The 26,185-nt window shown below is 37.0% G+C and overlaps 2 protein-coding genes across 2 annotated transcripts in view; one reads left to right on the top strand and one right to left on the bottom strand.

Moving 5' to 3' along the window:
* Positions 1-3,592: 3,592 nt before the first annotated feature.
* On the bottom strand, positions 3,593-9,545 carry ANKRD49 (ankyrin repeat domain 49). The gene is made up of 3 exons (XM_021679077.1): positions 9,496-9,545; positions 6,369-6,723; positions 3,593-5,113 (listed from the first exon to the last, which is right to left on the bottom strand). Exons 2-3 carry the CDS (start codon positions 6,624-6,626, stop codon positions 4,652-4,654), a joined length of 720 nt encoding a protein of 239 aa, XP_021534752.1. The 5' UTR covers positions 6,627-6,723; positions 9,496-9,545; the 3' UTR covers positions 3,593-4,651.
* Positions 9,546-10,529: 984 nt separating this feature from the next.
* The window catches only part of MRE11 (MRE11 homolog, double strand break repair nuclease), a 74,873-nt gene continuing 59,217 nt past the window's right edge, over positions 10,530-26,185 (top strand). The window contains exons 1-5 of the mRNA XM_044919250.1: positions 10,530-10,652; positions 12,724-12,856; positions 16,543-16,703; positions 24,170-24,257; positions 25,400-25,541. Of these exons, the coding sequence (XP_044775185.1) occupies positions 10,633-10,652; positions 12,724-12,856; positions 16,543-16,703; positions 24,170-24,257; positions 25,400-25,541 (544 nt within the window). The 5' untranslated portion in view covers positions 10,530-10,632. The remainder of the gene's footprint in view (positions 10,653-12,723; positions 12,857-16,542; positions 16,704-24,169; positions 24,258-25,399; positions 25,542-26,185) is intronic.

Below are 26,185 nucleotides of genomic sequence, written 5' to 3'. Positions count from 1 at the left end.
AGTACCAAACTAAAATTTTAGATCTGTAAAGACATTAAGAAATTATCTGCTATTTTCTCAGCTGTTTACACTGGGAAGCTGCTAGCTCCCTCCTCATTTCATTCTTCTCTGACAGAAGGTGTTGGCTTTTCTTATCCCTTCTAAAAGTAAAAAGCCTGTGTATCAACCTAAGAGCATTTTATCCAGCAATGCAATAAAAAATTTAGTTGTAATAGTGCAACCTATTAAAAATCAGGATTTGATTATTGTACCCACTAATACCCAGAAGTTAGAATTTCCCTAAAAATAAACTCATCTGAACTAAAGAGTAAGTTTCCTAGAAGCCAAAGTTGGGAGTAGGAAGTGGGTTGTTTTTACCAATGATACTCAGTATTGAAGAGTTTTCTTTTTCTTATTGTATGTTTTATCCCAATTTTTGAATGTGTTCAAAGAATCTCATTAATAAAATACTAAAAATTTAAAATAGAATCAGTGATGATCTAATTTTTGAATGTATACTGATGAATATTTGGAATATAAAAAAATGTACATCAAATAAAATTTAATTACATGCTAAACAACTTTGAGGCTAGCCAAATTATGAATTCTTCTGCCTTACATACAGCAGGGAACATCTGACAATGTCTGGACACATTTGTCACAACTGGTGACAGGGAGTGGAAGGCACTCTTGGCATCTACAAAGTCAAGGCCAAGAATGCTGCCTAACATCCTACAAGGCACAGGATGCTCCCCACAACAAAGAACTATTTGGCTCCAATGTCAATAATGTGAGGAACACTGACATACAACTATTGTATGTTGTATTGTGTCCAAGGGTGCAGACTAAAATGAAAAGAATGGATGAAGACCTTAATAACCTTTTTCTCCTTTTTGATTCTTCTTATAGGCTTTGCATATCTTCAAATAAAACATGCAAAAGCATGTGAAAGCAAATCTGAACTCTAGGGCTTTTTTCTGGTATGTGCCTTGAAGGATCTGATTTTTGCATCCGGTCTTAGTATGATTCTCACAACAGAGCTGTGTCTTAGTCCTAGGGTTTGTCCCTTCAATCAGGATACGTTTTCTTCGTGAATTATTAAATTGAGGTTTGAAAACACGGGATAGGCACCTGATTTTTTAAAGAAGGGCAGGTTCACTTTCTTGTGTGTTTTTTTTTAAGATTTTATTTATTTATTTGAGAGAGAAAGCATGCGCAGGGGGGAGGGGAGAGGGAGAAGCAGATTCCCCGCTGAGCAGGGAGCCCAATGTAGGGCTCTATCCCAGAAACCTGGGATCATGACCTGAGCTGAAGGCAGATGCTTAACCGACTAAAACACCCAGGTGCCCCCCCCCCTTTTTTTTTGATTCCTAAAAATTGCCTCTGTTTAAGTCATCTGTGTCTGAAAACGGAACTCCAGTGACTGCTCAGGAGACAGTGCTCCTTATCAATTTGCATTAACTCTCCAGTGAAGTTTGCCTAATTTTCAAAGACTGTACATCTAATAGAGATGAAAGGCTGAACATATGCGATGAAGAGAAGAAAAAAAATTAGGTGGCAGTTTGCTTTTAGATTTTGTATTTATTTCATTAAGCGGATTTTCTAGCCTACAAATTCTGCTCCTCTGAGATCCACTGGCAAATCTGGCCATGTCATTAAATTCGTAATGATGGCTATTAGATGTATCTGAGCATTGACTGGATAATCAGTGATGAACCAAATATGAGTGTTTTTGTGTTTTTATTCCATTTGCTCAACATTAATAAGACTCATCCTGAAAGGGGGAAAAATTCGGTATGAATTTAAAGAGGAACTCATGTAATAGGCATTGAGCTGTATACAGAACAAAAAATAAGCCACTCTCAGCTTCTCAGCCCTGGACACAGGAAACACATTTTCTCTCAGAAACTGATTTCCTCTCAGTCCTTGTAATTATTTGCTAAAATCCTTTTGTTTTTTTTCTTATTCCTTGGGCTTTTTCTTTTGGTTGGAGACCTCTGATGCCTGAAAGGGACCTTTGAAAATGACATAAACAGTGTTTCCAGGAATGGAGGTGTTTGGATTTTTGTCCTAATAGATACCAATGAATAGAAATAAATGAATGCTTTTACAACCAATAGAATAAAGACTCTAAATCCCATCACTGTGGTAGTCTGTGGGTCAGAAAGCTCCCTGGAGAAGCATATTTAAGATTTAGAAAAGCAAAGCCAACTCATTTCACTGTGAGCCTGTGAATCATGATACGCTCCTTGAACAATGACAAAGCACATTTCCTTAAGCATATAAGCTAATCAAAATTAAGCCCAGAGTTATGAAAAACAGATTAAAAAAAAAAAAGTCTTTGGACAAACTCTCCCAGATTAGAGAAAATTTTGTTTGCAAACTGAGTTTTTTGTTTTTGTTTTTTTTTTTTTAAGCCTTCTTAAAGCAAACTGGAAGGTACGGGTAAGTAAAGAGTCAAAAGCATGATTAGTGAATGCCTTCTGTGGATAGGAAACACTAGTAAATACTAAGGAAAGTACAAAGGAAGCAAACAATACAAATTCTGCCCTCAGAGATAGAAGAGATTTTGCTTATATGTGGAGTTTGCTCTTCAGCTCTGGTTGAATGTTGAGGCCTGAAACCAAGGGAGTAGTCACATCTCAGCTCCTTATCATAAATAAGGAGGCCTCTTTGGCCCCATACTTAAGTGGAAAGCTTACATAAACTCATGGATGCAACTCATTCCAAAGAAAGGAGCCATGGACTCTGTGACTTTCAGGTAAGCAGGTAGCTAGTTTAGCAGTCTGCTAGGATAGATGGGGTCCTATTCTATTGTCACTGCCTGTCAGCTGTACCTGTCACTTGGTATCCCTAAATTGGGCCACTTTTTTTTTTTTTTTTAAGACAGAGAAAAAGAGTGTGTGAATGTGGGCATGTGCAGGGGGTGCCGGCGGGGGGGGAGGGGGGGGCGGGGAGGTTGGGCAGAGGGAGAGAGAGAATCTTAAGCAGGCTCCATGCCCAGCACAGAGCCTGACACAGGGCTCCATCCTTCCTTCCTGAGATCATGACCTGAGCCAAAATCAAGTCAGATGCTTAACCAACTGAGCCACCCAGGCACCCTGGACTCAACACATTCTGCCAAACCCTTGCATCGTAGACACTGATACTCTGAACCTGAGGCTCTCCTAGCCAGAGATCACAGTATAATTAAAGCTCTCCTAATTCTTGAATCCTACTTGTCATGATAACTCAGTTCATACATTAACTTTTCTGAGATGATTCAGTTTTTTTTAACCCGAAAACCACCTATTTGATTAAATAACATTGTTAATCCAGAGTGATTGGATCATATGAGCTGGCTCAAAAAGACAAGCCTTGGTGAATATATAACTGAAGAAGAGGCGCATTCGTTTAGCTTCCTTCCCATAGCATGTCAGTTCTGGTGTTAAGAAGTTAAGAGAAAAATCCCTTTGGGAATAGTCAGAGAGGCTAGGTAGTCAGTGAGAAACTCCTGCTGGAGAGACTGAGAGAGTAGTTGCTCAATCAATGTATGCTCCATGAATACATAGGTTATGGGTCAAAGGAAGATATGTGCTGGTAAAAAAAAAGAAAAACAAGAATTGGTGCCATTTTTGTTGTTCCAAGCTTTTATTTTTTTCTGAATATTCATATTTATACTCGTGTCACCATCCACACTGTGGCTTTTTAAAGCTTGCGCCACTTATAATCTAGCCCCAGTATAATCATCATCCCTTCACTCTTAGAATTCCTTTTCCCTTGTCTCTTTGCCTTTGTAGGATTTGTATAAAAGGAGGACCTTGGAAAAATCGATACTTCCTGTGAACTAGAGAGACCATCTGAGCAGTGCCCTGAACAAACAGGATTAGGCAGGTAGAACCAGTTGGCGAGCAGATACATTATGATCTCTTGGACCAAGGTAGAGTTGTGTGCATGTGTAAAAGGTCATGCCAACTCACCGACGGAAGAAGGATCACGTGGGTTGACCAGGGTGAGGTAGGACCGTCCACAGGATTGTGTGAACTGTGGTAGCGGAGGCAGTATATTACATTCACTAAACACTTTAGCTAAACACTTTAGCTAACTAAACACTTTAGCTAACTACTTTGCTCTAAAAGACAAAGATCTAAGCTCTTTCAATGTTTTCTTAAACTTCTGACAATTCAAGTCACGAGTAAGTCAGTTCTTACGGTTTAAAATGAAAGCAAATGGCCATAATGATGTGGAGATGACAGCTGCACTGCACCAGTATACTTGAGTTTTTTAAATTGAATTCTGAGTTGCCTCACCTTATAAAAATACATGTCAATATACTAAATACTCCACAAAGACCCAGGATGGGGGATATTTAAAAATACACTTCTCTTGGATGAGCACCAAAAATATCGTTAGTTTTCTGTACAACCCGTTACAAGTTTTTAAGTATAAGTGTGTTAAAATTATTTCTGATAAAAATTACAAAGTCCACATAGATCAGTAAAGATGTATCCAAACAACCTTCAAATACATTTTGACATCAACGTTAGGCATGTCACTTGGAAGGACATTTGAATGTGTACCACTGGAGTTCTACCGTAAAACTTTTGATGTCAACCTTCTATCATGGGGATATGTCCTATCTCACACAAAGGAGGCACTGGTACTCGGAAACTTAAGAAAATTATTAGAACCGTCATGGCTGAGGTGAAGAATTTGTGCAGCCATCCACAATTTCAAAGAGGTAGTGATAGATACTTGTCCTCCTGGCAATATCAAAGGCCGTTTCTTCCAAGTTGTTTTTCAGACCCGGTTTGATGTAGCGGTTCATCAGGAGGAGCTCCAGGGTATCTTTGCTGTCCCTGTTCCCAGCAGCGAGATGTAAGGGGGTCAAGAGGCCTTTTGTTTGGGCGTTAATATCTGCGTCGTGCTGGAGTAAGAACGAAGCTACTCTGGTATTATTCCACTTACAAGCACTGTGCAGGGGTGTCCAGCCATCCACAGTCACCGCGTGGACATCTGCCCCTTGTGCGATCAGCTCGCGCACCACCTCTAAGTGTCCGCTGTAGGCTGCTCGATGAAGAGGGGTATATTCATCTTCATCTCTAGTGTTCACGTGAGTGGCCTTTTCAGACAGCAGTCTCCGCACTGTGGTAAGCTGAGAAGAAAAGGGATCTTTTCAAAACCCAACGTGACCCAAAACAGTAAATGAAGAAAATTAAACTGTCTAGTGGTGTTAAATTTTTTTTAAGTTCCATAAAAACTTGTTAGCAGAGGACTTTAAAATAAAAATGATTTACGATTTCTTTGGGGGGCAGATGGCCACAGATTTAAGAATGATCAAGTTAGTGTTAACCACACTCTTTCTTCTAAGAATGTGACTCTCTGAAAATCACGTATCAGTATCGAATGTATGACTATCATGCATTTATTCTTGGCCCAATTAAGGCCCACTGCATATAAGCTTTAGTCCTAGATGAATAATACAGGCTATAATCATATTTAATATTTTACACTTCATTAGTGAAAACATAATAACAGATTTTTCTACAGGATTACCGCACCAATATAGATAGTGCATAAAACCTTGAAAAATAAATTTCTTTATCAGAAGAATACAATGGTAACAAGGAAATCTAGAGATTAAGTAGCTCAACTCCTTCAAACTAAAACAACCTTAGAAACATGTTTTCAGGAAGTGATTTTCAGTTTGGTCTCTGGATCTCTGGTGGGATGCAGTGTGCTCCTGGGTGAAAAAGTTATCCAAAAAATGCAGGACCTTTTTAGTTATTAATTTACTACCACCGACATGGAAGAACTTAGTAAAATGAAGTAGAAGTGGCTGAGTGGGAAAAATATATTTGATGATACTGCTTACATGATACTGGGCAAATTGATACTCCTGAATCCCATTTTCTTAAACTGTAAAAGGGAAGAATATTACTTATCTTGTGGGGATATACGAGGATTAAATCAAATAATGTAGTAAAGCACATGGTATAGTTGATATTCAAAACATGTTAATTCCCATCCTCCCTCTTCTAAATGATAGCTGTCTCTAGGATGATCTTAATGACTTAATATAAATGATTTAAAAATATAGGTGATTTCTTGCTAACTTTATAATTATCCCTTAAATTTCCAAATAATACCCAATAGGATGCTTTGTGACTTACTATGTCCTTTCATGGACATTGCCTCATTCGATCCTCAAATCCTGTATAAAAGATACAGGTATTATCATGGCCATTTTTATAGGTAAGAAAATAGAGGTTCAGGAACGGTAGGATTTACCCAAAGTTACAAACTAAATAGAGGTTCAGGGACAGGTCTTCTGGCTCTGAATCCAGTACTTTTCCTACTATATTATGGTTTCCTCTTTAACTGTTTTTGTTTGTTTGTTTGTTTTTTACCCGATTTTTTTCCGCAGCCCAAAGAAGCAATTTGCTTGGATCTTTTTCCATCTTTTTTTCTTGCAATTGATACCACTCTTCGGTTTTTTCATCTTGCTCCTCGTCTTCGTCAGAATTCCCTATCCAGAGACTTTGGGTACCAGTGGGAATAAGGTGTCCATGTGTTTCCAACAATTCAAGTTGGTTAAAGTGTTCAGAAAAGTCCAAAGAATTTTCTGGGTCTGGTTTTCCATCATCATTTACTTTCCCTTTTTCCATTTTTACTATGACACTAAATACAAAACATTTCAAATGCCAGGGTATAAATAATTTTTCTAGAGGTGAATTATATCTGCTTTATTTTGTCCATCAAGATCTGGAAACACAAACACAAAAATTATTAGCAAAATAGTAATTGTTTATCAATTACAAAGTCTTGCAAACATACACAATAATCCCTGTCTAAACTTTTTGGTTTTATTGGTAGTCTTCACATTCTCTAAATACCAGAGCTGAAATTGTTACCTATACCTTTAATGGTTAAAACTCCTTATTTTTTTTTAATTCTACTAAGTCAATGGTTATATTATTCTGAATCTATTGGTTTCGATACTATTGTATTATACTAAGAGTGATAAATGCTTAAAGCTTTTAAACCATAATTTAAAAAACAGGCACATTCACGATTTTTATAAACTAGACACACAGATGATGTAAAGCAGAAACAAAAACTTTTAGTTTCTAATAAATTACTTCAAAGAATTCTTAGAGACGGAATAGCCCCAAGGAATCTGTACAAACCTCTCATCAATCCAAGTATCTTTATTATAACATCTGTAATAATTATCCTATTTCTACTTTAATAATTTCAGCTTGAGAAAACTCACTGCTTTAAAAAGGAGTCCCATTCATTGATAGACAGCTATAGTTCTTAGTTGGCTTCTTGTTTTGAACTGAATTTCAGCTATCATTCACCATTCAACAAATATGAATAGAATGCCTGGTCTGTGCCAGTCTTTGGGCACTGGGATTCAATAATGAACAAGGTCCATGTCTTAACCTCAGGAAGGTTATTGTCTAGTCGAGGCGACTGGCAACAACAGCATGAGCTGTGCAAGGACAGGACTCTGTCCAGACACAATGAGTATACAAGAGGGTTATAATGAACACAGTCCTAAAGGATTAGAGAAGGCTTCTTGAAGGAAGTGATATTAATTCAGCTAAGCTGCCACATTAATTTATAAACCAGTATTAAAGAGTTACACAGCTTATTAAATCTTAATCAATTTTTAAAAATGCAAATAACTAATAAATATCTTTTAAAAATACCATTTCTCAGGCTCCTGATTACATTTGTTGAAATCCTACCAGTCTTTCAAGGCTCTTCTCAGATGTTCTCTCTTCCATTCTTTCTTGGAACTTCCAAATTTGATTTCTCTCTGGTAGCCTTTTTTGTTCTACCTATTGTCTTATTTCAGCACTAATTATTTCCTTAGATTATAAGCTTAAGGATAGAGACTGTATTTAACTTATATTTATGTCCTACTTATACAAAGGGCATTAATATTTGTAGAATTAAATCTAATTAAAGCCCTATCACTTGATTTTGTTTGGAATGGCTACTGAGAAGTTCCAGAGTTGGTCTTCCCTTAAGATACTAATTTCTTTCTAATTTCACAAGTTTAACAGTATTCAATCCTAATGTGGCATTAGATTTTATTACTAGTGCCAAAAGTACTAACCTTAGGTTTAAATTTATCACTTATGACTAATAGCGTCTCTGGGCCTGTTACTTCATTATAAAATGTAATGACTGTACTAAAGGATTTCCAAGTTCTTCCCAGCTTTTCAGAGTCTACTGAGACCCATCGGAATTACTTTATCTTTTATTAGTTCTTTTGGAATTTTCACTTTTTATTATTGAAGAATTGTTGATATACAGTGTTAGTTTCAGGTGTACAAACAGTGATTCGACAATTCTATACATTACTCAGTGCTCACCACAGTATACTGTATTACTGACTATACTTCCTGTATTGTTGACTATATTCTCTATGCTGTGCTTTTCATCTCTGTGACTTATTTATTTTATAAATGGAAGTTTGTACCTCCTCAAACCTTTCACCTATTTTGTCTATCTCCTCACCCCTCTCCCCTCTGGTAACCACCAGTTTGTTCTCGGTATTTGTGATCTGTATGTGGGAACTCCCATTGGGGTTCTCATTTTTTTCTTTACTATCTATTTCCTGAACCTTGCAACACAAAAATGATCATGCATCAGTTCATTAAACACTTTGAACAGATACCATAAAGTTCATTTAATCATATCAAATACAGAACAATAAGGCACATATTTTATCCTCCCCTTTCCTTTCTATAAAAACTCCCCCCACTTTTTAAAATAAATTCTGAACTTAGTGCTCCAGATACAATAACTCACATATAAAATTTCTTTTCTAATTTTAGATGATTTAATTTAAAGAGTCAAACCTAGGTGCATCTCCGATTCAGGATTTTAAAAAATCGATTAAGATTCTTACTCGATGGTCCTCAACCAAGAAGAAATAGGGTATGTTTAAAAGAACAGATTTCGACAGAGATCTAAACTATGTCGCCTCACAAACAACTCAGTGACAGATGCGGTCATAAACCCCATTTTACCGGTGAAGGCGCCGAACTTCGGAATAAAACAACCTGCCCTAGATTAGGGACGCTTCAATGGAACTAAAAGGTCAAGTTTTCTAATTCAAAAGTTTCACATTATTTTTTTACTGTATTATATTTTACTGCTATCAGCACAAAGCAATACAGATGTGCTGAACCCGGGATCCAGGGGTGAAAATAAGGGGAAGCAGGGAAAAAAAGGGTCAGAATACTCTAATTCTGGGGAGTGGGAGTGAGGGAGAAGGCCCCCAGTCCCGGCCCTCTGGCACCGATTGGTCACTTCCCAGGCCCGCAGTCGCGCCTGCGGCCTTCCAAACAGCCAAGAGTGGGGAAGCCGCTCCAGCCCTACCCCGGATCCACGACGCGGCCCGAACTGCCGGGCTCATTCGGGGTCGACAAATGACCCGCCCCCAAGGGCCCAGTAGTTTTTAGGTGGCGCGAGAGGATCAAGGAGCGCGGTCCGGGACAAGCAAGAGCTACCCACCTTAAAGAAGGGAAACATCTTTATCGCGGACCTCGCTTCCGGGGTCGTCCCTCGGCTTCTCAGGATTGGCTCCTGCTTGAGGGCGGGGCGACGCCGCTACTTTCCCGGCTCGCTCACGGCATTCGGCAGCCAATGAGAGCCGAAGAAGACTTGAAGCGCTACGTCATCAATGAGGTATCGCGAGAGAATGAGTTGCTTTTTTTTTTTTTTTTCCTCTCCCGCCTAATTCAGGTTTATGGCCCGGCAGGTTCTTCTTACGTGCAGGCTCTCGAGGTGCTGTTGCTTTTTTTCTCACGAATCCCGCTCCTTCTTCCCGGGTAAACGACAGCCTGGGGGTCTGGTGCGGGGGCTTTGGAGAGTGTAGGTGTGGGGTAATTTAGGAATCGTACCGCCTCCTATTTTGTGGGATCCCGGGCGGAAGCCCTAAGTGGATTGACTCTGGAAAGAATGGGACCGGTCGGCTAAGCCCTAGAGGGTTCTGATTCTGGCTTCAGACTGTCCAGTTGCGGGTGGGGGTGGTGTGTTGAGGCTTAGAATCTGGAAGGAACCGAGAGTCCGGACGTGGGACGGGTTCACGGAATATCTTGGCCATTTCCACTTGCCTTGCGGGCGCAGGAGCACGTGTTTCTGTTTATTTACACTAGTTTTAAAGGTGGGGCCCTTCTCTTTTCCTAAACTGAACCATTCCTTTAAACAATCCTGTGGTTGAGCAGCAATTACGGGATTTTCTCGACGCTCCAGGGTAGCCTGTGCATGCTGTTTAAAACATTTCTGCACATCCAGAGTTGTTTTGTGTGCTAAACCAGAACTGCTGTATGTGTCTCTTTCTGTCCATTTATCTAATAAACATTAGTTTCCAATACTTTAATCATAATGGTGAAACTGAGATGGTACTGGAGATGGGCTATTTTCTATTGTTAGCCCTTAAAAAATAAAAATATAGTAGGTGCATAGATGGAAATGAGATTCCTAAAATTGGTAGTTTTTTAAAAGAATGTATGTTTTACAATAATGTAATTTTGCTTTTAGAATTTGCTAGAATTTGGAATCGAGTGAGTTTTCTGACGTATTTGATCACACGACCCAGGAGTACTTGGAGAGAAAACTGGTTCCAGAGGAGCTGGACTGACCATAAAAATGAGTCCTGCGGATGCCCTGTAAGAACTTGTCTTCTGGGATCTTTTTTGTTGCTTTGGATTCCTAAAGCCCATCAACTATGATCACCATGAACGAAAACTTATTTAAAAAATTAGCAGTAAATAGCTTGCCTATGAACAGAAATGTTAGTCATCAAAAAGAGTATTTAGAATGTTAAAAAATTAATATATGTTTGCTAACTAAAAGATAATATATAGCTATATATTGAGGCCTTGCAGTAATTTGGTATATTACTGTAGTATATAAGTTTATATTCTTAGGTTTTGTCTTAAAATATTGAAGCTCTCAATATTCTTGAACTTTTGTTGGGAAGTCACACTGGTCAATGCAAGCCTGTTTAAGCAGATTTTTAGAATAGTAAATTGCTCTAGTGTTGAATAAATTGGAAATGAATTTGAGTAAAATGAAAATCAATAAAAGAATCAGAAGTTACGTGGAAAAAGCTTTAGACTTGGAGTGTTGCACCCCGATTTCAATTCCTTGGTTAATACTGTGTGACCTTGGGCAAGTTAGCAGTTCTCTGAACCTTGCATCAATTTCTTCACTTTATGTATATAATTGGAACAAAATTGCCTTTCTCAGATTAATTTAGATGTTTAAATGAGGGAATTCATTTGAAAATATTTTATAAATTGCTGTGGAAGCATAGGGTAATGTGATTTTGAAAGTATTCTGATCAGCCGGTGTGTGTGTAGCAGTTAGAACTTGTGCATATATTTCATCTTTGAAGTTTCTGAAGAGAAATCTTTCCTGGAAAAATCTCATATATAAAGATTTCAATTTTGGAGATATATCTGAAAGTTGTTTTAAGTTCATTATGGTTTAGTGAAAATAGACCGAGTGGTTAAATCCTGTTTCTTCCACTTATTTGTGCGGTAAATTACTTAATTTCTCTGTTTAGTTTTCTCATTTTTCTTTTTTTTTTTAAATTTTTTTTTTTTTAAGATTTTATTTATTTATTTGAGAGAGAGAGAATGAGAGACAGAGAGCATGAGAGGGAGGAGGGTCAGAGGGAGAAGCAGACTCCCCGCTGAGCAGGGAGCCCGATGCAGGACTCGATCCTGGGACTCCAGGATCATGACCTGAGCCGAAGGCAGTCGCTTAACCAACTGAGCCACCCAGGCGCCCTCTCATTTTTCAAAGATAATAATACCTACTTCTTTACATGTAGAAGTTGAGAAGAGTTCATAGATACATAAGTATTTTAAAGAAAGGTTTTAAAAATTTTTTTTTAAGATTTTATTTACTTACTTGAGAAAGAGAGCTTGAGTGGGAGGGAGGGGCAGAGGGAGAGGGAGAAGCAGGCTTCTCACTGAGCAGGGATCCCCGAAATACATTCCTGACCTGAGCCAAAGGCAGGCACTTAACCAACTGAGCTACCCAGCTGCCCCAAGTATTTTAAAGAAAGTTAAAAGTTACATTAAACTGAAGAAGGTATTAATAACTACTACATTGCTGCTTCACATGAGAGTACCTTTGGATACTACCAAATTCAGATGGAATTGTAAATCTGTTTTGTTACTTGGCCAGATTTGTTAATGAAACACTAACTTTATGTAGGGAATAGAATCAAGCAGGTGTCTTCAGGGGCTTGAATGTGAGTTACTAGTTTATTGGGACAAAATCTACTTATAAAGTAAGAAGGCTTTTTAAATTAACAGTCAACTCTGATTTTCCTTGAAGAGTGCAAAATAGATAAATAGCAAGTTTAGATACAGGGTCAAATCCTTTTGGGATTTCGGGACGGAACAGAATTGGAAAACAACGAAGCTTTTAGGTCCAGGGTCCAAAGGAGTGTGTAACACTGGAGTTGTAATAAGGTTATACTTTTTTGAAAGGAGTCACAGAATCTTTTTAAAGTTCACGAGTGTTTGTTCTATTTTGAATTAGGTGTAGGCAAACTATGTAACATTGAAGATCTGTTGAATGCTTCAAATTTTCAGACCTATTTTAAAAGCTAGAAAAGTGATTTTACTGTATAACTATTATATATCTTCTAAATTTAGGCTTTAATCTTCTTGAGCATCTTTTAATGAATTATATTGAAATGTTTCTTCTTTTTTTATATAGTGATGATGAAAATACATTTAAAATCTTAGTTGCAACAGATATTCATCTGGGATTTATGGAGAAAGATGCAGTCAGAGGAAATGATACATTTGTAACACTGGATGAAATTTTAAGACTTGCCCAGGAAAAGGAAGTGAGTTTGGTTTACATTTTTTCAGTTTCTACTATGCTCCCTTAGTCGGTAGACTCTCTTCCTTTCTTAAAGTTGGAGGTTTGTTTTATAGGCTCATATGCTCACATTGCCTGCTTAAATATCAATGTACTACAAACCCAAAGCAGATTTTAAGTGCTTTGTGACCTTAATTAAAGTAGGAGTTGGTTTTGTTAGAAGTTTATGAAAGTTTACACATATTTATGGGGTGTTTACTGAGTGCAGGATCCTGTGGCAGTTTCTGTTTGAAATGGAAAGATGACTCATCGTTTCTGTGTGCCAAGAACATACAGGATACTGGTATGTGAGATAAGACAGATGTCCATAATGCTCAGATGCAAGGTCTTATGTGGTAAGAACCATAAGAAAATTACAATCAGTCTTTCTGGGAGTTTAGAAGTAGAAGAGATCACATATAGAGGAAGGCAAGATCAGTTTAATGAACGAGGTGGCATTTAACTTGGGCTTTGAAGAATGAGTAGGCTTTTGATGGGTGAAGAGCATAGAGAATGTACATTTCACAGGAAACAGGAGGAAGGGCACAGAGGTGAGACAGTATGAGGTATGTTAGGGGTACAACAGGTCAGTTTGGCTCATTAGTAGGCCATATGTTAGAAAGCATGCTGAAAGACCAGAAACGCTGTTTGAGCTGCATTAGGAGGGCTTCAAATGCCAGATTGAGGAGTTTGTACCCAATTCAATGGAAAATCATTTGGCAACAGGGTATAGGGTGAATTGGACACCGTGGCGTGGGATGGAAAAGAGGAAGTGAATGCAAGAGGTATTTCAAAGATTAGATTTGCATACTTCAGGGGTGAAGTTGAGGGAAACGGAGAGGACAAAGTCTAGAGTGTGTTAAGTTTGGGAGGGAAAGGGAGAGGACAAAGTCTAGAGTATGTTAAGTTTGGGTGAATGGTGGTACCAATAATAGAAATTCCTTCTAAATAAGGAAGAGGTACTTCTTTATGTCGGAAGGTGATGAATTCTGATTTAGACCATTTGAGTTGGAGATTCCAATAGGGCATTCAGGTCAACATTCCAGCAAGTCCTTGAAATGTCCTGGACATTTTAGGAGAGAGCTGGGGAGTAAACATAAATGCTTGTGACTTACAAATTAGTATCTTTAACCTTGACTTTTCCTCAGAGTCTTGTTCAGTTTTTCTGCAGGTCCTTTGGTTCTTCCTCCTGAATATATATGGAAAGTGTTTTTGTGCCTATGTGTTTAGCCTAAAACATTTATCCTATTTTGCTGGACTGCAGTACTCCCCATTGGTCTTTCTATTTGCATTCTTTTTCCCTGCATCTATTCAGCATAGCAGCCAAGTGAACATAAAACAGATCATATCACTCTGCTGCTTAAAATCTTCAAGTGGCCTTCCATTGACTAAAATAAAATTCAAACTACAAGGCTCAACTTGATCTGGCCCCTGCCAGGAGACTTTTACAACTCTCTGCATCGTTCAGTGTGCTCCATCCACCCTAGCATGTTCTCCTCTGGGACCTCTGCACATCTGGGGAGCACGTTTTACCTTTTTGGAGAGGTCTTCCTGGATATCTCCAAACACTTCAGTTACTCTGTTTATTTTTTTCATAACACCATCTGAAATAATATATTGAATTGGCTACTTGTTTACTATCGATCTTCTCCACTAGAAGGTCAACTCCCATGAGAGTGAAAAATCTTTTCTGCTTGTTCATGCTGTATCTTAAAATCTAGGAAGGATCTAGCAAGCAGTAGGTAACTCTTAAAATTTTGTTAATGAATAAGGGAATATCTAGCACTATCTCCTTTTAAGATGGCTTCCTCGTATCCCTGAGGGCAGAGAAACTTGGAGCCAAAGGAGGTCTGTTTCCTGCTAGAGAATCTTCTGTTGGATTTGTCTGATATTTCCTCATGATTAGATTCACTTTCGGCAGGAATACCATAGAAGCAGGTTGTGCCCTTTTCAGTGTTCCCTGGAGTCACAAACCAGCTTTTAAAAATGAAAAAAAAAATTTTTTTTTTAATTTGTGGTAAAATATACACGTAACAAAATTTACCATCTTAACCATTTTTAAGTGTACACTTTATCAGCATTAAGCACATTCACATTGCTGTGTAACCAACCTCCAGAACTCTTCATCTTGCAAAAGTGAAACTATATCATTTAGATCACTACTCCCCCTCAAAATGTTTTTTGTTTTGTTTTCTTTGTTGTTGTTTTTTTCCTATGCTGTTGTGATCATTTTCTTCCTTAACTCTTGTTCATTTTTGAAGAGCTAGCTTTAGTCCCACACTGTTATTGAAGCTTCTCTGACTACTGTAAGATGGAAAACTTTTCCCTTCCTTTCTTTTAGGTTCTTGGGCTGGTCTAATAATTAAATTGACATAAGACACATGAACAGGAGCAAAACAAATTTTGTATGTATAGGAGCCTCATAAAAATATTAGACTCCCTGACAGTCAGATAATTGAGGCTTATATTGCCATCCTGAGCTAAGGAGAGAGTGGGTAGAGGTCTGGGACTTCAAAGGGGAGGAAGATAATTCATAGGAAGATGGGAAGAGCAAATGTTTGCCATGCCATGCAGAGATAAAAAGTTCTCTGGTACTAGCTCTCTTCCTAGTATAGGCCCCCTGTCTAAATTCTTTCAGGCAGTTAAGGGGGATAAAACAAACAAAAAAAAGCTTTTCCTGAGTCTGCCCAGTCTTAACTGCCTTTAGCTCAAAACAGTCCACGTGCCAAAGTGACACTTTTGGGGGGTGCTGTATTCCGCTCCCCCTCACTGCTATAGCCCAAGTGATCTGTACTGCTGGGTTCTTTTGTATAATTAAGAATTTAATCAAGTTTCTTTAGGTAGATTATACACTTCCTGAAAGTGTGAGTGTTGAACTCTTTTTCTGTATAATTTTTTTTCTCTTGTTTCTAGAATGCTCTTCCTTAAAGTCTCATTTATTCTTCATAGTGCAACTCAAATGCCACCGTGTTGGCATATCCCTTCTGGACTCCCTGTCCTCAATGAGTTTTTTCCCTTCAGTTAGAATTGATTGTGATGTCATTGCTGCTCCTGGTTTGTTTACATACCCAGTCTAGTGCATGTCTGAATTTGAGTTCTGTTCAGATGTGTAACACTTTGTCTCTTCTTTAGACTCTGAACATATTTAGGAAAGAGGTTGTATTTTATCCATCATTTGTATCCTCAGGGCCCAGTATAGGGAATTGCACTCTGTCAGTGTTTAATGAGGGCATGGACATCATCTGTTTTGTAGATTGCTATTTCCTTAGGTGCCAGTGCCTATAGGAGCCCTAAGTAATTATTGAATGAATTGACTGAGTAATCTGAATTGAATTGGCTCTCTCGTCCATAGGTGCTGTTAAAGTGCTAAATTTGTGTTTGATTTAGATAACAACAACAAAAAAAGAAATAATGGTCACTTCCAGTAGCATGAGTCAGAGGTTTGGTATAATAATTTGAAGGTGGCTTTTTTGAAAGGTGGCCTAAGAACCTGAGTTGGAGTCAGATTAATCAACAGACTGGCAAGCCCCTTGAATAAATAAAATATAAAACTTTAAATCTTCATACACAATAGTATCTCTTATGAGTTTTTTTCCCTACCCCTTTAATCTATAGTTTTAACGTTCTTACCCATAAAACATACTAATTTTCACACTATTTTCTGTTGATTAGGTGGATTTTATTTTGTTAGGTGGTGATCTTTTTCATGAAAATAAGCCCTCAAGAAAAACATTACATACCTGCCTTGAGTTATTAAGAAAATACTGCATGGGCGATCGTCCTGTACAGTTTGAAATTCTCAGCGATCAGTCAATCAACTTTGGTTTTAGTAAGTAAGTATATTTAAATGCTTAAGTGAATGTTTCCTTGTGTATAATATTTTCTGTAAAAGACAAACACCTTTTAACAGCCATTTCACCTTCACTAAAAGCTATTTTCATAGTAAGCATAATTCTTTGAATTTTCTGTACTGATTGTATTAGTTTATATTTTCCTAATTGTGGGACTGAGTATCTTCCCAAATTTTTATTGTACATTTTGGTATCTTCTCCTGTTCATATCCTTTGCCCATTTTAAAAATTGGTATTTTTTTCTTTTTCTTTGAATTTGCAGAGGTTGTTTATATGTTCTAGAGACTAAATTTTTTTTTTTTAAGATTTTATTTATTTATTTCACAGAGAGAGACACAGAGAGAGCAGGAACACGAGCATGGGGAGTGGGAGAGGGAGAGGCAGGCTTTCCGCAGAGCAGGGAGCCCGATGTGGGGCTCGATCCCAGGACCCTGGGATCATGACCTGAGCCGAAGGCAGATGTTTAACGACTAAGCCACCCAGGTGTCGGAGACTAAACGTCTGTTAAGCATTATTTTTTTTTTTCCAGTCAGTGGATTGTCTTTTGACTTTTTTATGGAGACTTTTCTTGACAAATACTTAATTTTGTCAGATACGTCATTTTTTTCTCCTTAAGATTTGTACTTTGGGAATGGACTGACGACATCCACCTAGAACCCCATGTCGTAAAGATAGTCCCATATTTTTTCTTAAACATTGTACAGGCTACCACACTGCATGTAGTTGAAGTGTTCTCTCAGTCTCCTTAGACTATGCCAGTTTTTCTGTCTTTTCTTACCTTTCATTTTCGTGATAATTTTGAAGTATACTGGTCAGCTATTTTATAGACTGTCCCTCAATTTGGGTTTTTCTCATGATTAGACCAGGATTGTGGGTTTTCAGGAAAGAGTATTCCACAGAGGTAAAGTGCCCTTCTCATTGCATATCCGGAGTACATGCTGTCAACGTGGCTTATTACTGGTGAGGATAACCTTGATCTCTTGATTAAGGTGGTGTCTGCCAGGGTTCTCTGCTGTCAAGTTAGGATTTTTCCCTTTTCATACGCTGTTCATTAGAAGTGAGTTGCTGAGTGCAGCCCACACTCAAAGAGAGGGATTTAAGTTCCACTTCCTAGAGAGAGGAAGGAGTGTCACAGGATATGGGTGTATTGAAACTACCATAGTCACTAGTAAGTATTTTGAGGGAGCTGTTTTGAGGCTGTGCATCTATTCTGTATTTCCTTAAAGTTTGTCCACTAATTTTAACATTCATCAGTGGTTCTTGCCTATAGCAGTTATTAACTGTGGTGTTTTAATGGTGATTTTCTATTTCCCACATTTTTTCTGCATTTATTAATTAGAATTCTTCTGTAAGGAAGATTTGTCCCTTGTCCTGCATTTGTTAATTTATTTACTCAGTTGTCTATCAGTAGGAACTTATTTAGTTGTTTACATCAGTATGAACCCATTTTTTTCCTTTGATTATAATTTAATACTATTGTAATCTATTTTGTTGCTCAAATGATTTGTTCTAGGTTTAGCCGTTGGGTGCTTTTTCAGATTGAGTCCTATCTGCTTTTGACATACCCTCATCTTTCCCCCCGCCCCTTACTTTTTGGCACTAGAAGATGCTCCAGGCTAACTTTATATTTTCCCTTTTGTAGCTTTAGACCCATCCATTTCTTCAAGGAGCCCTGGTTCCTTTGGAGAATGGTATTTGAAAGCCCAAATCTAGATGCTGGGCTTGCACATTGCTATTATCTTGTCACTGCTTCTAGGCTCTCTCAGTGCCCAGAGCTAAGAAATACATGTATATGTACTAACCCATGAAAACAGACCTATCTATTTATTTCTTATTTATTTATCTATCTGTATTTTTAAAATAAGTTCATGTTGGGAGGTAAAGTTTTAAGGGATTTTTGTTTGTAAGAAAATGGCTATATTACCTTTACTCTGGATTGATAGTTTGGCTGAGTATAGAATTGGATTTTTAAAGATTCCTATAATTTTTAACATATAGCCTTGTTTTTAGGAATTCTGATCAGTATCTTTACCTGTCTTCTATTCAGATCTAGAACTTTAGTTTTCTTCTTTCATCTTATTTTTATTTATTTATTTTTTAAGATTTTATTTATTTATTTGACAGAGAGAGACACAGTGAGAGAGGGAACACAAGCAGGGGGAGTGGGAGAGGGAGAAGCAGGCTCTTTGCAGAGCAGAGAGCCCAATGCGGGGCTCAATCCCAGGACCCTGGGATCCTGACCTGAGCCGAAGGCAGACGCTTAACGGCTGAGCCACCCAGGCGCCCCTCTTTCATCTTATTTTTAAACTGCATGCTATTTTTAAACTGCTCCATCTGCCTTTGCAAACCTGTTTACCTATTTCTTTGCTCACTGTTGTTGCTTGTATTTCATTTTTTCCTCTGGATTCCGTTTCCTTCTTTCTGAAGTATAGTTTTCAGTAGTTTTTTCATTGAATGTCAGTGAGTAGCAAATTCTCATTTTTTGTTGCTGTTGGGAAGTCTATTACTTTAGTTGCTGGAAGAGCAGTATAACATAGTGATTAAAAGCATGGATTCTGGTACAAGACCATCTGATTTCGAGTCCTGGCTTTGCTCTACCTTACTTTTATAATTATAAAATGGGAAAACAATAGTGGTGATCTTACAGAATTGTTGGGAGAAGCAGTTGAAATAAGAAAATTGCTTAGAATAGTAAGTGGCAAAAAGAGAACACTCAGGTGTAACTATTAAGTTTTCTCATTGTCCTTAGCATTTAGCAGTCTTACTATGACATATTTAGCTGTGGATTTAGCTCTAATTGTTCTGCTTGGCTATCATGCATTTCATCTGAGGATTTTTTTTTTCCCAGCAATTTTAGGAAATTGTTATCCATTACATTTTCAAACATTGTTTCCTATTCTTTCTCTTTTTGAATATTATTTATATGTCTTAATCTTTTTGTTATATTGTCTATTACTTTATCTCTTTGTGCTGTATTCTGAATAATTCCCCCTTCTAGTTTACTAGTTCATATAGGAAAAAAAAGACAAAAGAAAAGGTAGAGAAACTGAAAGAAAAGACTGATAAGTAATGACTAGCCCCATTAGATATGAAAGTGTATTATACCACATTGAGAAAAGGAAGGATAAAAATTATACAGTCATCTCAGTAGATGCAGAAAAGGCATTTGACAAAATTCAACATCCTTTTATGATAAAAACTCCCCCAACAAAGTGGGCATAGAGGAAGCATACAAAAGCCACATATGACAAGCCCACAACTAACATTATACCCAGTGGTGAAAAGCTAAAAGCTTTTCTTCTAAGAAGGGGAGCAAGACAAGATTCCCACTCTCACCCCTCCTATTCAACATCATATTAGAAGTCGTAGCCTGAGTGGTTAGGCAAGAAAAAGAAATAAAAGGCATCCAAATCGGAAAGGAAGAAGTAAAATCATCTCTATTTGCAGATGACAATATTATATATAGAAAACCTGGAAGACTTCATCAGAAAACTGTTAGAACTAATAAATGAATTCAGTAAAGCTACAGGGTACAAAATCAGTATACAAAAACCAATTGCATTTCTATATACTAACAATGAATTAGCAGAAAGAGAAATTAAGAAAAAAATAAAAGAAAAGAAAAAAAAGAGTAAAATATTTAGGAATACATTTAATCAAGGAGGTGAAAGGTCTGTATGCTGAAAGGTATGACATTGGTGAAATAAAGTAAAGACAAAAAATGGAAAGATATTCTGTGCTTGTAGATTGGAAGAATTAATATTGTTAACCTGTCCTTATTACCCAAAGTGATCTACAGATACAGTGCAATCTCTATCAAAATTCTAATGGTATTTTTCATAGAAATAGAACAAACAATCCTAAAATTTGTGGGGAACCACAAAAGGCCCCAAATATCCAAAACAGTCTTAAGAAAGATAAAGGTGGGGAGCCATCACCCTTGCTGATTTCAAACTGTATTACAAAGCTGTAGTAATCAAAACAGTGTGGTGTTGGCATAAAAACAGACATATAGGTCATTACAACAGATTAAAGAGCACAGAACCCATGCATATTTGGTCAATTAACTTATGACAAAGGAGCCAAGACTACAATGAGGAAAGAACAGTCTCTCAATAAATGGTATTGGGAAAACTGGACAGCCACATACAAAAGAATGAGGCTGCCCCCTCTCTTATACCGTACACAGAAATCAACTCAAAATGGATTAAAGACTTGAATGTGAGACCTGAAACCATAAAACTCCTAGGAGAAAGCATGGGGAGTAAGCTCCTTGACATCACTCTTGGCAGTGATTTTTTGGATTTGACAGCAAAAGGAAAAACAAGTGGGACTATATCAAATTAAAAAGCTTCTGCACAGTAAAGGAAACCATCAACAGAATGAAAATGCAACCTATGGAATGGAAGAAAATAATAAAGTCATATATCTGATAAGGGGTTAACATCCAAAATATGTAAAGAAGTTATATAACTCAATAGGAAAAAAAAAAAAGCAAAATCCAATTAATTAAAAATGAGCAAAGAAACCGAATAGACATTTTTCTAAAGATCTACAAATGACCAACAGGTATATGAAAAGTTATTCAAAATCACTAGTCGTCTGGGAAATGCAAATCAAAACCACAATGAGATATCACCTCACACCTGTTAGAATGGCTAAAATCAAAAAGATAAGAGAGAACCAATGTTTAGGAGAACGTGGGCAAAAGGGAACCCTTGTGCACTGTTGGTGGGAATGTAAATTGACTAAGCCACAATGGAAAGCAGTATAGTGGATGCTCAAAAAATTAAAAATAGAACTACTATATGATCAAACAGTACTCTTCTGGATATGTATCCAAAAGAAATGCAGACAGGATCTTGAAGAGATAATCTGCATTTCTGTGTTCATTGTGGCATTAATTCACAGTAGCCAAGATATGGAAACAGCCTAAGGGCCTGTCAATGGATGAAGGGATAAAGATGGATTAAGATGATGTGGCATGTGTATATGAACATGAAATACTATTCATGTATGAGAAAGATGGACATCTTGCCATTTGTAACATGGATGGACCTTGAGGGCATTACGCTGTGAAATAAGTCAGACAAAGAAAAGTACCATGTAGCATCACTTAACGTATGGAATCTAACAAGTCAACTCAGAAACAGACTAGAATGGTGGTTAACAGGGCCAGGACTTGAGGGAAGAGGGGAGATGTTGATCAAAGAGTATAAACTTTCAGTTACAGGATGAGTAAGTCCCGAGGATCTAATGTACAACATAGTGATTGTAGTTGATAATATTTTATTTTATACTTGAAAGTTGTTAAGAGTAGATTTCAAATATTCTTGTCACAAAAAAGAAACGGTAATTATGTGACATGATTCAAGTGTTAGCTGTAGTGGTGATTTTGCAATATATGTGTTTTAAATAACATTGTACACCTTAAAGTTACACATTGTCATATGTCAATTATTTCCTGATAAAGCTGGAAAAAATGCAATGCTACAGTAATTAAAAATGTGATATGACTCATGACTTGATAGGCAGATAAGTGAAAGAGTATAGAGCTTCCAGAAATAGCCTCAACACATGTAGGAATTTAGTGTTTGGAGAAGGTGGTGTTTCATATCTCCAGGAGAAACATGGATTATTCAATAAATGTATTAGTATATGTGCTGCCGAAGTGAGCCCTCAATAAATGTATTAGAAAAAACTATTAGACATTTCTTAAAAATTTAGATGTGGGAAAGGCTTTTTTATGTATGATACAAACTGAGAAGCCATAAAAGTAATATTGATGTTTGTCTTTATAAAAGTAAATTTGTACATGGCAAAAACTGCCTGAAACAAAATGAAAAGTCAAGAGTTCAACTAGGAAGAATATTTGCAACTCATTGCAAATTAAAGTCTCATTTCCCCAATAGATAAATAGCTGTTTCAAATCAATTTTAAAAATCCAAGAGTGAATAAAAACGTAGGTAAAAGAATATGGATATAGTTCGCAGAAAAAGTGGCATTTAAATATATTATAAGAATATGAAAAATACAAAATAGAATTCATTCATAAGAAAGATACAAACTTAAGCTCTACTGAGATATTTTTCTCCTGTCAGATTGGCATAAATCCGTGATTTTCCATTCTGGGTGCACATTGTAGTTACCTAGAAGTATTAAAAAAGATACTAATAAACAGTCTCCAGGTCAAATACTCTCTGAGTGTGTCATCGGCATTGTTACATCTTTTTTTTTTTTTTTTAATTTTTTTAAATTTATTTGAGAGAGAGAGAGCATGTGGGGGGGAGGGTCAGAGGGAGAAGCAGACTCCTCGCTGAGCAAGGAGCCTGATGCGGGACTCGATCCTGGGACTCCAGGATCATGACCTGAGCCGAAGGTTGTCGCTTAACCAACTGAGCCACCCAGGCGCCCGGCATTGTTACATCTTAAAAGATTCCTAGATGATTCTAACATGCCGCTAGGGTTTAGAACCACGGGCATAAATTTAAAAGCTTGGTGGCTTACTATGTTGATAGAATAAAGGGAAAAAGTTGTCTCTCATGCATTGCTGTTATATTATGTGTAAATCTGTCCAACTTCTATGGAGGGAAGTTGGCAGTATTTTCAAATTTACAAATGCATGCTTATCCTTTGACCTCATTTCCTTCTAAATATTTTCTTACACTTGCACAAGGGCAACTTTGTACAAGATTACCCACTGTAGCATTATTTGTAAAGCAAAAAAACTAGAAATATTCTAAATGTCCATGGGTTAGGTAACTACTTAAACACATTGTGATAGCCCATTCAATTGAAGTACCGTCCTGCCAAAGAAAGAACAAGGAAGCTCTTTATGTACTAATATCGAATGGTTTCTAAAACATGAAATGAAAAAGCAGGGTACAGAAATCCATATTGTGCTACCATTTGTGTAAGAAGGAAGGAGGTGCATTTATTTGCTAATGAAGGTATAGGACATTATTGCAGAGATACACTAGAAGTTGCTAATTGCATTTGCCTCTGAGAAGAAGAGCTGGATGACTAGGGGCAGAAGTGGGTGGGAGACTTGTAAATTGCACAAGTAGTAAGTGATAGAGCTGGAATTTTGAATCTTGGATTCCAAAGAGGGTGTGTTTCCATCCCTCCTCCTCCTACAAATAACTATATACAAAGGCTTTCAAAATTCTTAAGACCTCTTTACTTTCCATTAGTCAGGTATAATCATACAGTTCACAAATACCGTATATTGCAGTGTTTTCTTTAAAGTGTAGTACTTTGAGATACTTCAAACTTGAATTGAAATGAATTGTTGCCTGTCATTTTATTTCTTTAAAGCTCCAAACTAGTGGTTTTCTGCCAACTTATATCGTCCAGTTTGCCCATAATTGCATTAATTTTTTTAGAGGAGGATATTGGGGAAAACAGCTTTTGTCTTTTATAGAAGCATTAATTTCTTTTTTTTTAAGGTTTCCGTGGGTGAACTACCAAGATGACAATCTCAACATTTCGATTCCAGTGTTTAGTATTCATGGCAATCATGATGATCCCACAGGGGTAATTATTGGGTTCTTACAGTTTGTTGTCACTTTAGTTTGTGGAAAGCATTCTTGTCCTTCCCAGAAATTTTTAGTCAAATTGAGTCAGAAAGTCAAGTTGACTTTGTATCATTTATATATATAAGCTTTTATACTGCTTTTTAGATAATTTTCTAAAATCTGGATTATAATTGGTGTGTGAGGTATGCTTTTATTTCATTAGTGCTGAAGTTAACAATAAATAACCAGGAGTAGGAATGAATACCTAACATTTGTATAAAACTTTATAGTTTACCTGGTGTTTGTGTCTCTTATCTCAAAATCTTACCTGTAGGAAATGATTTCTCATCAAAAGTTTTAAATCTAAATTAGATCATCTTATTGCCTGTTTGATGGGGAAGCAATAATAGAGGTCCTGCACTTAAAATATCTTTTTGTTTTATCTGATCATTAATATCATAAATCATTAGTTGCCTAGTTTTTTTTTTTTTTCCCCATGGCTTAAGAGGTCTGCTTAATATTACAAAGCACTTAATTCAGGGCTGGTTTTTATTAATTAATTTATTTTTTAATGCTGGTCTTGAACTCATGCCTCTGAGATCAAGACCTGAGCTGAGATCAAGAGTGGGACATTTAAACAACTGAGGCACCCAGGTGCCCCTGGTTTTTATTTTTGGTGGCCAAGACATCATAAGTTTTTTTTTTCCCTCAAGATTTCATTTATTTATTTGGGGTAGAGAGAGCACGAGTTGAGTATGAGCAGGAGGAGGGGCAGAGGGAGAAGCAGACTCCCCACTGAGCAGGGAGCCTGATGCGGGGCTCGATCCCAGGACCCCAGGATCATGACCTGAGCCAAAGGCAGATGCTTAACCGACTGAGCCACCTAGGCGCCCCACATCATAAGTTTTGATGAAATGTTAACTGTGTATTTAGCACGTGGTTCCAGTTGCAGTAGGTCATTTGTAATTGAAGAAAGGTAGCAAATACTTTTGCTATTGTAATTTTGTTTTGAGAAGGCACTATCTTAATCTGTTTTGTTTTGAGAAGGCACTATCTTAATCTGTTTTAGTATATGGAATATACTTTAATAGGTAATAATGTTATATGTAGATTACTTCTTTTTAGATATACATTAATATTCTTTGAAAATATTTTGCATAGGCAGACGCACTCTGCGCCCTAGATATTTTAAGTTGTGCTGGATTTGTAAATCATTTTGGACGTTCAATGTCTGTGGAGAAGATAGACATTAGTCCAGTTTTGCTCCAAAAAGGAAGCACAAAAATTGCTCTATATGGCTTAGGTAAGATGATTTTATTTTACTGTTTATGTCAATAAATAGTTGCTTAAACAACAACTGAAATCAAATTCTGGAATTAACTTTGTTGATGTATGGAAAAAAGTGAGGCCATTCTAATTATTCCTGATAAGTGACTATAAAAAATGATAGAAGGTTTTGGTTGAAATTTTTTGTGTTTAATAAAGACCACTACCCCTTGATACTTCTTTTAATAGCAGTTTTGGTTAAAAAAAAAATTCCTTTAGTTTCTGTTGTTGATTTCTTTCTTTCTTTTAGACTCAGATATAGAATCCTGAATGTTAGAATTATAGAGTAATTTGAAAAGCTGCATTTTGGTATCTTGGAAGTCTTTGAAATGTCTGAAGCTTCACTGTCCAGTACAATAACTACCAGCTTCATGTAGCTACTGAGCACTTGAAATGCGGCTGGTCTGAATTGAGATACGCTGTAAATATAAAATCACAGGAGATTTCCAAGACTTAGAAAAAAAATGTAAAATACCTTATTAATATATTAGCTTAAATAAATTAATTTCACCTGTTTCTTTTTACTTGTTTTAATATGGTTATTAGAAAATTTAAAATTACATATTTGGCCTGCGTTAGAGGCTCTCATTGTATTTTTGTTAGACGTTGCTAGCTCAGAGC

The sequence above is a fragment of the Neomonachus schauinslandi genome, chromosome 11 (genome assembly GCF_002201575.2).
Source record: "Neomonachus schauinslandi chromosome 11, ASM220157v2, whole genome shotgun sequence".
Taxonomy (NCBI): Eukaryota; Metazoa; Chordata; class Mammalia; order Carnivora; family Phocidae; genus Neomonachus; species Neomonachus schauinslandi.
The sequence above is the reverse complement of the archived record's forward strand: the minus strand, read 5'-3'. Positions and strand labels throughout refer to the sequence as shown.